We start from the raw sequence: 14,378 nt of genomic DNA on the forward strand, positions 1-14,378 counted from the left end.
CTTTGTACATAAAAATGGTCAAAAATGATAATCTCATATTTGATTCATATCAAGTTCAACTTCCCTAACCTGTGTAGCATGAGCATGCAATCTGTAAGATAAATCAGGACACTTTTGAGAGTGAGAGTGTTATTAACAGCTATGCTGGAATGCAGGCATGAGCAGGACCTGCCCCAGAAATGCACAATGTAAAATGCCTCCCACATAAGCCCTTCTCATCCTTACCTACCTCCAGACATTCTCCTTTACCCTCTCTCTGCTGTAGCAAAACCAATTTAGTTCTGGTTTCCCCTAAATATGCTGCAAAATTCGACACCTCCTTGATCTGCATGAAACGCTTTCTCCATCCCCTTCAACCCAGCAATTCCTCATCCTTAAATGCTCAATGAGACAATCATTGTACAATCACCCACCTCTTTCAGAAAACACTCCTGACCATTTCAGTATACCCCTCTCCAGGGCTGAGTGAGCTGCACCTCATTTAGACTCCCCAAAGTCTTTATGTATGTCTTTGAGTTTATCACATTTTATTGTAAGTGGCTGCTTGCTTGTCTCTCTTCCCTGCCAACGTCTAGATCACTTGAGGTAAACACTAGGTCCCATAAACATGATCATCATCACTATCTGTAGCTGATGGCCTGATGACACATAGGAACTCTATAAATGCTAAGTAGTCAGCCTAACATTAGGAAAAGATCCCATTTTGTTTGAGTGTGTGTTTCTTTTTTTTTTTTTAAATTTAAAGAAAGTACACCATTAGCATTGTTTCTTACCATTCAGGTTGAAGCCTTGGTTAGGACTAGTGAGAATCTGTCCTCCCCTACCAAGGGTCACTTGTTTGTTAAAATCATCCTCCAGAATCAGAGTTATAGACTGAAGGCAGACCAAGCCAAGATTCTGCGTAAAAGTCAAATTATCAATGAAGGGTATGGGAGAGAGAGAGAGCCACAGAAAGAGACAGGAAGGTGGAGATGAGAGAAAGGGAGAAGGGGAGAAAGAGAGAGGAGAGAACAAAAAAGAAAGAGAGTGCACATAAATTAGAATTTCTAATATATAAAAGGCTTGGGTATAAGTAATGTAATAAAGTAGCTGATATATAACCCGTTTTATGTAGCCCCATTCCTAATAAAATATAACTTTATATAGTACATTAAATATATCATGTGTATACATACATTTTACTTACAACATTAAAGTCTTTCAGTAAAGTACCAATAGTTATGTTTTCCATGGCATATAAAGTACCTCTCTAAATTCATTTAACTGGCATTTAGACATAAAAAGTCAATAAAGCAAAGAACCAAGAGAATTAGACTTCTACACAGAAAGTTAATTCAGACACTAATATATTACATAGAAAAAATAAAACTGGAAAAAAAGCAAATAAAGCAGTTCAGAATTTTTGTTGGAAATAATTATTTTCTATTATTAGAATAGAACTAAAAAAATTAAATATTTTGGCAAAATTTTAACTACCTGCTTTAGAGAGATGAATGAAAGACCTAGATTTCTTTATTTAGAAATTATTGATGAGTTTACTATTTCAAGAAAAGATCTAAATAAATATTCCAATGTTAAGAAATTCATCATATCTGTTTAGAATGCTATGAAACCAGTTCAAAACTGTCAAAAATAATCTCTTTAAAATAGCTAAGTTGAAGCAAACAGAAAACTTAGATCCATTGTACAATCATGCATAAAATGTTCAAAAAACTATACGTACAAAACTATATGTACAAAAAAACTATACGTACTACTTTTTAAAAAAGAAAATGCAATTAAATATATAGTATTTAATCTAAGACATACTTGTTTTCACAGCTTAATATCTCTGAGATCACGACGCGTCATGTAACCAATAGTATGTCATAGAATAATTATCAACACTTCTTTCTAATATGTAGAATAATGATGTATCTTAATAATCAATGTCATCTTAGTTTTAAAGAAAATAGCTATATCCATTCATGTTATCATTCTTAGTCTGAAATGAAGTTTAAGTAAAAATCAATGAATCCATATTCCTCTGGTCATTTTGAAATGTTCTTACCTGCTCACAGGGAGCTTTCTGTAAAGTAATCGTGAATTTATCTTTTCCAGTTCCTTTCACAAGGATGTATTGGCACATGCCAATAAAAGAATAATGTCGACCATCAAAAGTTGTAAAGTGAGAATCACCTACAACTGAGCATTGAACTGCCAAAAAAAAAAAACAAAAACAACAACAAAAAAAAAAAACAAAGAAAAAGAAAAGGAGGTGGCGATAGAGGAGGAGAGAGAGGAGGATGATACGATTAGGTTAATCCTTTTAAAGCAGATCAACTTAGGGTAAATAATCATGCATCAAAACTTTGAAAATCTGTTGTGTTGTATTTAAAATTTACCAGTTTGACAAACTTACTAGACTAAATTATATTATCCCATTTAATTTAATGTTTATAAAATGATATTTATTCCACATTTTTTAGGTTTTATAACATTTACACTATTTTAATAAAGTTTTACCAAAGTTGCCCACTCAGTGCTATCACTTGTTCAATTTTCCATGTGTCCTCTGAGTAACTGCATTTACAGATTTTTGTAGCCCTTGGTATATATGAGATGTCTTCATAAAGATCAGTGCTATCTTTCTCCCCAATCTAAAGAAATTTGAAACATTCTCTGTAAAAACATTTTTAAAAATTACCTGGACAGTCATGCTCAGTGCAGTTCCAAACTCCACCAACACACACACTAAAAGAAATTATGAAAATATTAATCTATTGGCATAGAGAAACTGTATTAATGTTTGCATCAATGTATTGATTAATGTACCAAAATATATCATATTTATAGGTTCAGAATAATCTGACTTAAAAAAATCTCTGCAAAAAAAATAAATAAAATCAATAAATAATTAAAAAATCTCTGCAAAAGTTCAATTGACTGGTCATTTTGAGCTGGCTGGCACCTAAATTATTATCTCTTGTGTGTCATACGTAAAAATCACTGACTATGATGAAGATCAATAGACATTAAAAAGAGAGAAGAGATCTCCTCTTGTGTCAGATAAATTCTACCTTCCACCCTGACAAAGGTGTGAGTTTTAGAGGACAAAAGCAGAGTACCTGTAAAACGGAAACAGAATCAGCATCTGAGAACATGGTTAGTTATCCTGTTACATTTCAGTTACATACACTGACACCAAAGGGAAAAGCATCTGACAACATTTAGACCTGTTTCTTTTTAGGACTGTCCTGCAGAGATTTCATATTTGCCAACAGTGTTAGTTAGCAAATTTTATATGGAATTCTAAATGTTTCTAATCATGGACCAAAAATTGGTGATCTGGAGAGGCATGTTTTATAGTATGTAACAGAGAAGCCCAGAAGCACCATCAAGTTCTAAAAGTATGTGCAAATTAACGATTACAAACGATAAGAAAATGCAACAGACTGATTATGTGGATATAAGATGTTATAGAATTACCAAGGTAATTACAAGAATTACATCATAAAAGGAAATACAGCTGTCCCATCCCCCAAGGAGTTTAAATAAAATGCAAGTTTTGTGTTGGAATTTGGGGAAGGAAATTAGTAATGAGTATATTCCTTTAAACATCTGTCATGGTAAAGTTGTCAACTAGCCAAGTACCCAGAAATAATTGGCTGCACGCTGATCACATACCATTCAGTACATTCTTGTTCAATTTTTGAACCAACTGAATAAGCTAATCCATGAAAACTGCACGGGCAATTTTCCAAGGAGATGCAAGTCCCATTGTCCATTACGAGGCCTAATTGAGAAGAAATACACATCAAAATTTCAAAAGAAATAATAAAGATTGTATTTCTTGAATATAATAATTCAATCAACTTCTGTTGAACACCTACGCATGATGCTGGAAATACAAATTTCTTTACTTTCAGTGGGATTACTGACAACCTGACTCTCAGGCAGTAGCTACCTTAAAGGATCTATTTCAGTAGTTCTCAATTTTCTTATCCCATGACTTACCATCAAAAACTCAAGGTTCACCATACAGAATAAAGAAAACGAAACAGTGTTTCCTTGCATTTGAGGGAGGAAGGGAGAGAAGGAGGGAGAAAGTACATTTTTCGTTTAGTTTCTGTTCATTCCAAGGTGAGAAAGATTTACACTGTCACACGGAATCATAAAGAGCTAGGTACTGCTACTCAAATGTCCAAGACCATGGGACTGCGTTTGTTACTTCTCTCTGACAAGTAAAGGAGGTTGAGCCAGAACTTAAATCAGCCATGTTACTAAGCACACTGTTTCATTCAGCTGACCTTTATCATGGTAAGACTGTAGGAGAAAGCACTGACTTTATTTTTGTGCTTGGGCTTACATTCTGGTGCAAATACCTTATCTTGTCATTGACAGGTCACAAACAGCTCAGACTAGCACTGGTCCACCATACTTTGAGTAGCACTAACAGAACAATGAACAGAGGCCAAACAGATCTGGTTCCAAGTAATCCTCACTCAGTTAATGAGGATATTGGGAAAATCACTTATCTCTGTGATTCTATTTTTTTAATCTGTAAAAATGAAAAGGGTTTGAGTAAACCTTCAGTGTTCTTTAGAAACAGCTATCATTATAGCAGATTCATTCCTAATTTTAAATCCTACCTCTCTCACTTGCTAAGTTACTTTTAATTTCAAATATTAAAACTACATCAGTACTAGATTGTGCTAGAAAAATGTAAAGCCTTTCTCTCAAACTTCCTTTCCTTTTTTAAAAAGTGAAGATATATAAATTGTTAAATACCATTAAATATTGATCAAACAAAAGATTTCTCATGGGTGGCCAGGCGCAGTGGCTCACGCCTGTAATCCCAACACTTTGGGAGGCCGAGGCGGGTGGATCACGACGTCAGGAGATAGAGACCACGGTGAAACCCCGTCTCTACTAAAAATACAAAAAAAAAAAAATTAGCTGGGCGCGGTGGTGGGCGCCTGTAGTCCCAGCTACTGGGGAGGCTGAGGCAGGAGAATGGCGTGAACCCAGGTGGTGGAGCTTGCAGTGAGCCGAGATCGCGCCACTGCACTCCAGCCTGGGCGACAGCGAGACTCCGTCTCAAAAAAAAAAAAAAAAAGATTTCTCATGGGTAACTTCAGGACTATAGATTCCAAATTTCCTGGAAACTTTACAAAGTAATGAGCCTTTTATCAATGAAAAGTAGCCATTCCTCCTTGTCACTTCAAGGACCAACTTCTGCAAGAACAGAAAATTGCAATAGGTCCAATGTACTGGGAAAGGACAGCAAAACGAAGATGTGATCCTTAGATCACTGGGTACTGGTTTCCATGAGTGCAGACATGGTTTCTTCATGAAGCACTTACCATCTGGGCAGTAACATCCATCAAGACAATGGAGATTGCTCCCAAGGCATTGCTTCTCAAATGTGCAGGTTGGTGGACAACAACTGATACAGTCCCGATGGACAAAACTATCATCACATTTATCAGCTAAAATGGACAAACAGGGGAGCTTAAGTCAACTTCATTAGCCTCTATTTCTTTTTAAAAATTATAATTTTATTTTTTACAAAAAATAATTTGCAAAAAATAACTTTTAATTGCAAAAAAATTTGCATACTTGTTTCAAAAAGTATGCACGTTCACGGATATTGCAATAACAAATCTTTGCAATTCATTAGTATTGAGTAGTACAGTAAGTTTTGAGTTCTAGGGTTAACCCGAAATTGGCGAAAGTACACAGGGCTTGGAAAATAAAAAAACATACTGCATGCTGGAAAGTCATCTCTCCAGTCTTGAATAGGGTAGCCAGCATGAGAACAGGCTCTAGCATACTCAGTGGCTGCTCGACAATAGGTTTCATCATCATCAGTTCTAGAAAGTGAAAAGACAGAGCCAGAATCACATAGGAAATATTGACAGAAACCGTACCACTGAGGTCCTGATCCCTAGAAATGCTGAGTGCATGACGAATATTCCAATGTTAATTGATGTCAGCATATGTTTCACTCATAATATATCTTATTAAGTACAACAATGCAGAAAACACATGAGCATGGGTCCCCAGCTAATTAGGCCTAGATAAACAATCTTCATCAAAGCATTTTAATAATTTCATCACTTTTCTTTTGAGTCAATGGAATACTATAATGAAAAAGGTTTATATTTCAATTATAACATTTTCCCCATAATCCGTGTATTTTTTCACTCACACACAAAACATTCCAGGCCTTTTAGAATTTAATAAGTCCCATTGAAACAGATAAAATTCTATCACAACAAAAACAATAAATATGAAAGCTGTTTCCAAAAGATCATACTCGATTATCCACATACTGGAATAAAACCAATACCAATAATCTATAGTACTCAAAAGTATTTTAATGGTTCCTCAGCAGTTCTTGCAATAAGAATCCAAAACATAGTATTCCATGATGTATATGTGCCACATTTTCTTTATCTGGTCTATCATTGATGGGCATTTGGGTTGTTTGAAAGATTGAATAAATGGCATTTAGCTTAAGATTTAAAAGAGGATTTTGAATTCTTTCAAGTTTAAATTACTAAAGCTAATTATTTTTATAACATTGCCAAGACTAAATAATCTTTAATTATTTTCTTATAATCACTTTAGGAACTTCCCCCCAAAATAATTTCTTATTAGAGCTCTGAAAATTCCCAAAGCAGATTAACAAGGCACTTATCAAGTAAGCAGATTTACACCAAGGTAGAGGGCTTGTTTTTCAACCTAATCCAAACTCAAAATTGAATAGTTAAATATCTTAGGAGATAATGGTCTTAAGAATGCTGCATTTTGTGAGGCTTAACATTTTCAGTGTCACTATTGTAAAAGCCACCATCTCAAATTGCCCTTATCCTGTGCTACTGTAATGGGAGTCCTGCAGCTTATCTAGTCCAATCAACTGAGCTTTAGAAGGAAAAAAGGACTGACCATATAAACTCTAGAGGCTCAGAAAATATTCTAAACCCACAAATAAGAAAAGTCTTTTCAAAACAGTATAGGCTAAAATTGCTAAATTCCTGGAAAGACATTACATTTATTATTTACCTTCTAATATGTGCATTCTTTCCTATATTAACGGTGGTTTTAAAAGTTAGCAAAGCAACTGAATATTGGTTTTCCAACCCAATGCAACTATTACTATAATACTCACCATTTGTTGTTTATGTTATTCTAGGAACAATGACAGGCATATTAATATGTGACACCTCATGAAAACTCACAATAATTGGGCAAGAAAGAAATTATTATCAAGAAAGAAATTATAATTTACTAAGGGGAAAATAAGTTTATTTTTTCCATTTTGAATGATAACTTTGACAGGAAAAATGGGTATTAAACGATCTTGGTTTTCACATCAATTGGCTTTGGCATGGCAAAATTAAAATCATTTCCTTGCTGCTGGGTTTGGCATTCTTAGAAGCAGAAACAGGAGGGCATAATTCAAGGACTGGTGGATTATCACGCATATCCCAAGTCAAATGTTATCTCTTCTGTGGAGCCTGTGTAGGCACTCTCTGATAAAGTTAATAGTTCTGTCCTCCACATCCAAAGCACTTTGCATTTAGGGCATTGTGTCATTGTTAGAGACCTGTTTCTCTGCCCTATTAGAATATGAGTTCCTAGGACAGAGATCATGTCAAAATTTTTTGTTTCTCCAAGAGGTGACAAAATACTCAGCTCAGAATAGATACTCAAAAGATGTGTGTTGAATTGAATTCAATATACTATCATAACCCAAGCAGGAAATTAATCTGTGTTCAACCAATTCACATTTTCATATTCATGGTATGGGACCCTTGTGATGCAGTCCCCAATACAGGAAATGAAGAGAATCATTCATTTCCTACAGAAAGAAAGAATGTAAATAAGTCTAGCCCTGAATGAAATATTGAGGGGAGTGAAAGGCTGGCTCTGGCAGCTTCTCACTTCCATTTTATCAATGTCCACTTAATTATAATGTCCTTCCTTTGGTATTGCATGCCTGCTTTGTCCCTAAACCCAGCCTCTCTACCACAAAGGTATCTCTTAAGGTGTCAGCTGATGTCAGCCAGCACAAGTTGTTTCTCCATCCTGCTATTTTTATTTTCCCTGGAGAAAGCATCAAAGTTTCAAAAGTCAAAGTCTAAAAACTATCAAAATTTCAAAAGACAAAAATGCTAATTTCTCAATGATGAAATTTCAGATGAAGTGGGTGTGGCAGAGACTGATTTTTGTCTCCAGTTCCCCATTCTCCTTTTTAGTATCAGAACATCCAAGTTTTTGCCAGATAGATGGCTGCCTGCCAAAGACAACATTTTCAGCTTCTCTTGCACCTAGGTGTAGCCAGGTATCCAAGTTCTGGCCAAAAGGTTAAAAAGTGGAAGCATGCATGAAACTTCCAGATCAAAAGATGCCAGTCCTTTTGGTTTTTTTTTTCTCCCTTTTTAAGGGCTAAAATGTGGATATGATCGTGGTGATGCAGTTTGGGCCATGAAATTGAAAATACTACCCTCGACAAAAGGAAAAATGTAGCAACAAGATCACTCAGTCACTGGAAAACTCATGGAGCAGAGCCACGATGCCAATTCAAGACCGCTAACCAGCATGGATTTTTATATAAGAGAAATATAAACATTCCATTTAATTTAAGTCACAGTCATTTTAGCTGTTGAAGCGGCTAAACAATATCCTGAACTAAAAAATGAAGAATGACTTTCCTGGACCTACAAAACAATATTTTATCTCAGACTGCTTGACAAATGGGTGCTAAAGATATTAAAGCTAAGGCAATTGAAAAGATGGCTGGAGAATAGTCCAAGACTGACACACTGTGGAATAAGAACAATTTTAATTCCATACATATGACTAAATAAGGACTATGGCCTACCTACAGCCATCCTTAAAAAAGAGAAAAAAACAAACAAAGAGCTATAGCAAGTAGCTCTTAAATTAAAAATGAAACCAAATAGGGAATAGAATTTTAAAAATATATATAGTAAGGTCACTAGCCAATATTTTAGGCAGAGTGGGGGCTCTTTCAAGGCTCCTACATTAGTTCAGGAATGCTTGAAATTTAGAGACTATACATATAAATCTAGGTATAACTGCACTCTATTCAAAAGTAAGAGATGTCACAAATAAGCTTATTTTAGTATCTGGAAAATATTACATTTGTTATTTTTATAATAATTTCAATTTAATTAGAGAGGAGTAGTTATAAATACACAATTTCATACCACCTCAACCTTTCCTCTTTGTTCTCACCTTTGATAAACCTCTTAATGAGCTGCTCAAGATGTCATTTAAGTGGTTTTACTGAACTAAAAACTAGTCTGGTTTTTTATTTTAAAAGTTTCTATGTATCACTTATACTTCTTGGGATTCATAAAATATACAGACATATTAAAATTTCTTTAGATACTCTTGAACGTTCAAGATGAGTAATCACATATACTTGGTAATGTTTTGAAAGAAAAATAATTTTAAAAAACTTTAATTATGAGTAATTTATGTAGGTTCTACAACAAACTACCATTCATGAACATAGTATGATGAGTCTCATTAAATTTGTTGCTTATGCAACCACCTATCCTAGATGTTCACAACCTGAGACAGAATGCAGGAATCTGTGACCTTAGGTAGAAAAAATATTACATGTTTATTTTCATTAATTTCCAATGGAAACTTAGCATTTCCTTCAATTATGCCTATAGGCAACACATCACAATGTTCTTAGTGATATCTGTGACTTTGTCACCACATGTCTCATATGTCCTTTTTTCATATTTTTATATTTTCATTTTCCATTGTTGCAGACTTACAAAGCACTGTTTACACTAATCACTATGTCAAACTGCAGTAGTTATTAGATTTGAAATGCGTGTTAAAAGCATATATATCATAAATTCATTTTTTAATTATTTTGATAACTACTTTATTAGAATTAGTTTTCTTTGGTATCTTATGTGTTTTATTTCGTGCATTTCAAACATTGTTTTCAAAAAGGGTCTATAAATTTCTCTAGACTCCCAAAAGGGATTCATGGCCTAAAAATGCTTAAGAGCCACTGTATTTTGTTCATGCTGGTTATGTAAAACATTTAGAACTACCATTCATATATAATCTAGCAATCCATTAAGGAGTATATATCCCCCAAAAAACGAAATCAACGTATGGAAGAGATATTTGCACTCCTGTGTTTATTGTAGAAGTATTCACAATAGACAAAATATGGAATCAACCTGTGTCCATCAGTGGATGAATGGATAAAAAAATTGTGGTATATACACACAATGGAATATTATTCAGCCATAAAAAAGAATGAAATCCTGTAATTTGCAACAACATGGATGAAACTGGAGGTCATTATGTTAAGTGAAATAAGTCAAACAGAAAGACAAATATCACACATTCTCACTCATATGTGGGAATTAAAACAGTGAATCTCATGAAGATAGAGTGTAGATTGGTGGTTACCAGAGTCCAGGAAGGGTAGGAGAGAGGTGGGGGAAGAAAGATTACTTATGGGTACAATGTACATGTAGAAGAAATAAGACCCGGTGTTGGATAGATAAGTAGGGGGGACTATAGCTAACATTAATCAATTGTATATTTCAGAATAGCAAGAAGATAATAATTTGAATGTTCCTGGCATAAAGAAAAGAAAACTGTTTAAGGTGACAGGTACCCAATTCCCTTTAATTGATTACATGAATGTATTAAATTATCGCATATACCCTGAAAATATGTACATCTACTATGTATCAATAAAAAAATTAGACAGTGACTGTTATATAGCAAGCTTTTAATAGCTGTTTGCAATTTACATTTTACATTTCCCATAATATTTTGTGAACAGCTGAAATGGTTAAGTGACAGAAGTAGTTGTGGGTCTTCTTTTTGCATAAAGAAAATTTTATTACAGCTACAAATCATTTCACTTACTTGCAAAGATCATTAACACAGCTGGCAATATATAAATATGGATCAATATACTCATGGCAGCTCAGAAAAGGAAACTGCAACAGTATCTGACACTTGAAGAAGATTGCCTGTGCAAACAAAGATGCCAGTCACTAGAATATATTTCACGGTATGTGTATAGTCTTCTATTATTTTTACAGAACTATTTGCAAGATTTTCAGTTCTCACAAGGAAAAAGATGGTAACTTATACATCTTAACCAACATTTTTCTGACTACATTATTTTCATGAGTACTGCATTTATGAAATTCACTATTTCTAAAATTAAAGTGATTTCCTATTGCAATTACATTTCCTGGATATAATATTTTTAAATTATGTTGTGTTTACACTAAAAAATGCTATGCTAATTATACAAATAAGATATATGTGTATTCTGTCTGACATGCCCACATTTCTCACATCAAATTTACCTCAAATGCTGGCATTCCACTGGAGCACGGATTTGGAAAATCTGAGGGTGTGAGTACACATTTGGTGTCATCTGGAGTTTGCACCGACCAACTATTTGCAAACATAGCGATGTCTTCTGTATAGTCCTCTATTTCACACAAGCACACACACACACACACACAAATAGGTGTCATTGTATCATTTTCCACAAACATAGACATGGTTCTTCAACACAAACTTCCTGATCAAAACATTAAACTCAGGAACATTATAATTACCAATGTGATATTAGATAATAACATTACTTTATCATAATAACGACAAATTGAACAAAATGTGGGTACCAAATAAAAGTTAGTTCCATTGGAAAGAAAAAGCAAACTGCATTCAAACAACATGGGGAAGGATTGAAGGTGAGTGAGTACAACGTACACACCAGTGAAGCATTAATCGCCAATGTTCAATCAGTGCTGTTGAAAGGAGAAAAAATATGCGTAAAACGAAAAAACATAAACGTTTAGTGTAAAAATTATCAGACAGCTCTCTCATTATATTTAATATTAGTAAGAACCTTATTAAAATTGCAGTTACATTTGGTGGGGAGGGTCCGCACAAAAAAAAAACTTGTCAAATTCTTTGGGACATTTCAGAAGATAGTCACATAGGCAATGAAAGACTAGAAAACACATCAATAGAAGAGAAGACTAAGAAGTGTATCTATTCCATCTAAATATGATGAACAGTGTTTCGAAACATGCTCAGGAAAGACATCCCTGTTGAGAACCCTGAAGCTAATCCAGCATTAATCTCAGGCAAGATTCAGGAGTTAATGTGTGGGCAACAACAAACAGATATTTGGTAGTGAGTGCTCTGACTCCACAGAGTGCTCTCTGTTCTAAATCAAGTTTTTAAGTTGTCTCTCTACCTGATCTGAGAACAAGTTCAGGGAATGATGCAAAAATTAATCCTTCCCCTCCTCCATTCAGACAAAGGCTGAATATCAAAGCTCAAAGACTTGGCAAAACCAAACAAGATGACATCTAAAAGTTCTATGTAAAACGGACTTCAGATTTGAGGTTGGAGTTCTCCACCACCCAGATTTGCATGGTCAGAAGTCAACAACTGATGACAATCTATTGCACCACTACAGTCAGAAATCTCCAGCCAAATGTTTGCCACTCTCTCTGAATACCTTCAAAGTAGAAAAATAATGTGTGCATGCCGCTATCAAACACTGGGAAGATGAGGGACTTTATTATCTGTAAGAATGCTTTGCTCTCTTGGAGTAAAATCCTAAACTTTACCACAGCCTAGCCGACTTTGCATGAGCTGGGCCCTGTTCTCCCTTTACTCCTACCCTGCTCTGCCCCTCATATATCTTCTGCACCTTTTCTTGCTCAACCTACTCCAGTCATATTAACTTTGTGCTGTTCTTCAAACACTCAAACTCATTCCCACCTCAGAACACTTGCTCTTGTTCTTCCTCCTTCAAAACCACTCTTTCCTAAAATCTTCTGTTGCATTCCTTACTTCACGTAGGCCTGTTCAATGTACGCCTCAGAGAGCCTCTCTCTGACATGTGATCTAGACTAGCACCAATCACACACTTGCTCCATCACTCTTTACCTTCTTTCTCTTTATTCTTTCATGGCTGCTATTGCTAACAAAAATTATATTTTGCACTGTTTATCTTATTTTCCATTACAATACATACTATACGAAGGCAGAGAGCTTGTCTCAGCTGTTCTATTGCTGTATCCCTAGTGTAGTATCTGGCATATAGTAGGTACTCAAAATATATTTGCTAAATAAGTGAATGAATACATATAGGGGAATTTGTGAAATTTATTAGAGATTATTAGAATCCTAGGGCTTTCAGGCTAGGTGTGGTGGCTCACGCCTGTAATCCCAGCACTCTGGGAGGCTGAGGTGGGTGGATCACAGGAGGCCAGGAGTGTGAGACTGGCCTGGCCAACATGGTGAAACCCCATCTCTAATAAGAATACAAAAATTAGCCAGGCATGGTGGTGCACGCCTGTAATCCCAGCTACTCAGGAGGCTGAGGCACGAGACTTGCTTGAACCCGGGAGGAGGAGGTTACAGTGAGCCAAGATCACGCCACTGCACTCCAGCCTGGGCCTGTCTCAAAAAAAAAAAAAAGAAAGAAAAAGAAAAAAAAGAAAAACAAAAACAAAGAATCCTAGGGTTTTCTAATTTGTCTGGCCTGCTGCTTTGTCTCTGATATCATTGAAATGTTGCACACTGAGGAAAGCATGGGCCTGCTGTAATATACTTTTTAAAAATGGAAAAACTGTCCTTTTTAAGTACACTTATAGTTACATTTCCTTTCAAAACATTTTTTAGAGGTCTGAAGAAACAAAAGCATTTTCTAAAAACCCACTTATTTCAACACTTACACACGAATTTTAATGCGACTAAACAACCTGGCCAATCCCTTAGAGTTCACTTTAATTGCAGCTTTTGAACCATGTATTTAGCTATTTTATATTGCATCAAGAGTCCTAAAAGTTGTTTATCAGGAGATTTTTAAATCCATATCTAATGGTGGTGTGGGAGCCTGCTAAACTAAAATTAAAATGCTTTGTATAAAATATGCTCTAAGTAGAGTAATTTATTGTCCATATTGGGACATTTTTGACAGAGAAAGGCAAGCATTATTAATTATTATGCTGGGAAAAAAATTAAAGTAGACCAGGACTTCTATGCTGTCACATAGCTAGATGTAGACATGAATTATGGAAACAGAATTCTCAACTAGACAACAAATTATATTTCTTCCTATGTGTACAGAAATTCTGACAAGTCTAATTTCTTTGTGAAGTCATCCCTGAAGGATGAGTTGGAATGCAGAGAGAAACGCAATTTTAATCACCATTAAGAAACTATGCATTCAGTGGCATTCCATCAAACTCACTCTCTCTAAAGATTTTTCTAATCAGCAAAATACAGGTTGAGTTTCAAGAAAATATCAGGCTTCTTAAAGCTAAAGGTAATAC

General features: G+C 35.0%; 1 protein-coding gene across 2 annotated transcripts in view; it reads right to left on the minus strand.

The window, feature by feature from the left end:
• The window catches only part of OTOGL (otogelin like), a 161,223-nt gene that overhangs the window by 119,835 nt on the left and 27,010 nt on the right, over positions 1-14,378 (minus strand). For both annotated transcript variants that reach the window (XM_030821838.1, XM_030821839.1), the window contains exons 9-16: positions 11,382-11,509; positions 10,930-11,036; positions 5,749-5,855; positions 5,346-5,471; positions 3,667-3,775; positions 2,687-2,733; positions 2,051-2,196; positions 774-897 (exon numbers count right to left, since the gene is read on the minus strand). In XM_030821838.1, coding sequence (XP_030677698.1) covers positions 774-897; positions 2,051-2,196; positions 2,687-2,733; positions 3,667-3,775; positions 5,346-5,471; positions 5,749-5,855; positions 10,930-11,036; positions 11,382-11,509 — 894 coding nt within the window. The remainder of the gene's footprint in view (positions 1-773; positions 898-2,050; positions 2,197-2,686; positions 2,734-3,666; positions 3,776-5,345; positions 5,472-5,748; positions 5,856-10,929; positions 11,037-11,381; positions 11,510-14,378) is intronic.

The sequence above is a fragment of the Nomascus leucogenys genome, chromosome 10 (genome assembly GCF_006542625.1).
Source record: "Nomascus leucogenys isolate Asia chromosome 10, Asia_NLE_v1, whole genome shotgun sequence".
Classification (NCBI taxonomy): Eukaryota; Metazoa; Chordata; class Mammalia; order Primates; family Hylobatidae; genus Nomascus; species Nomascus leucogenys.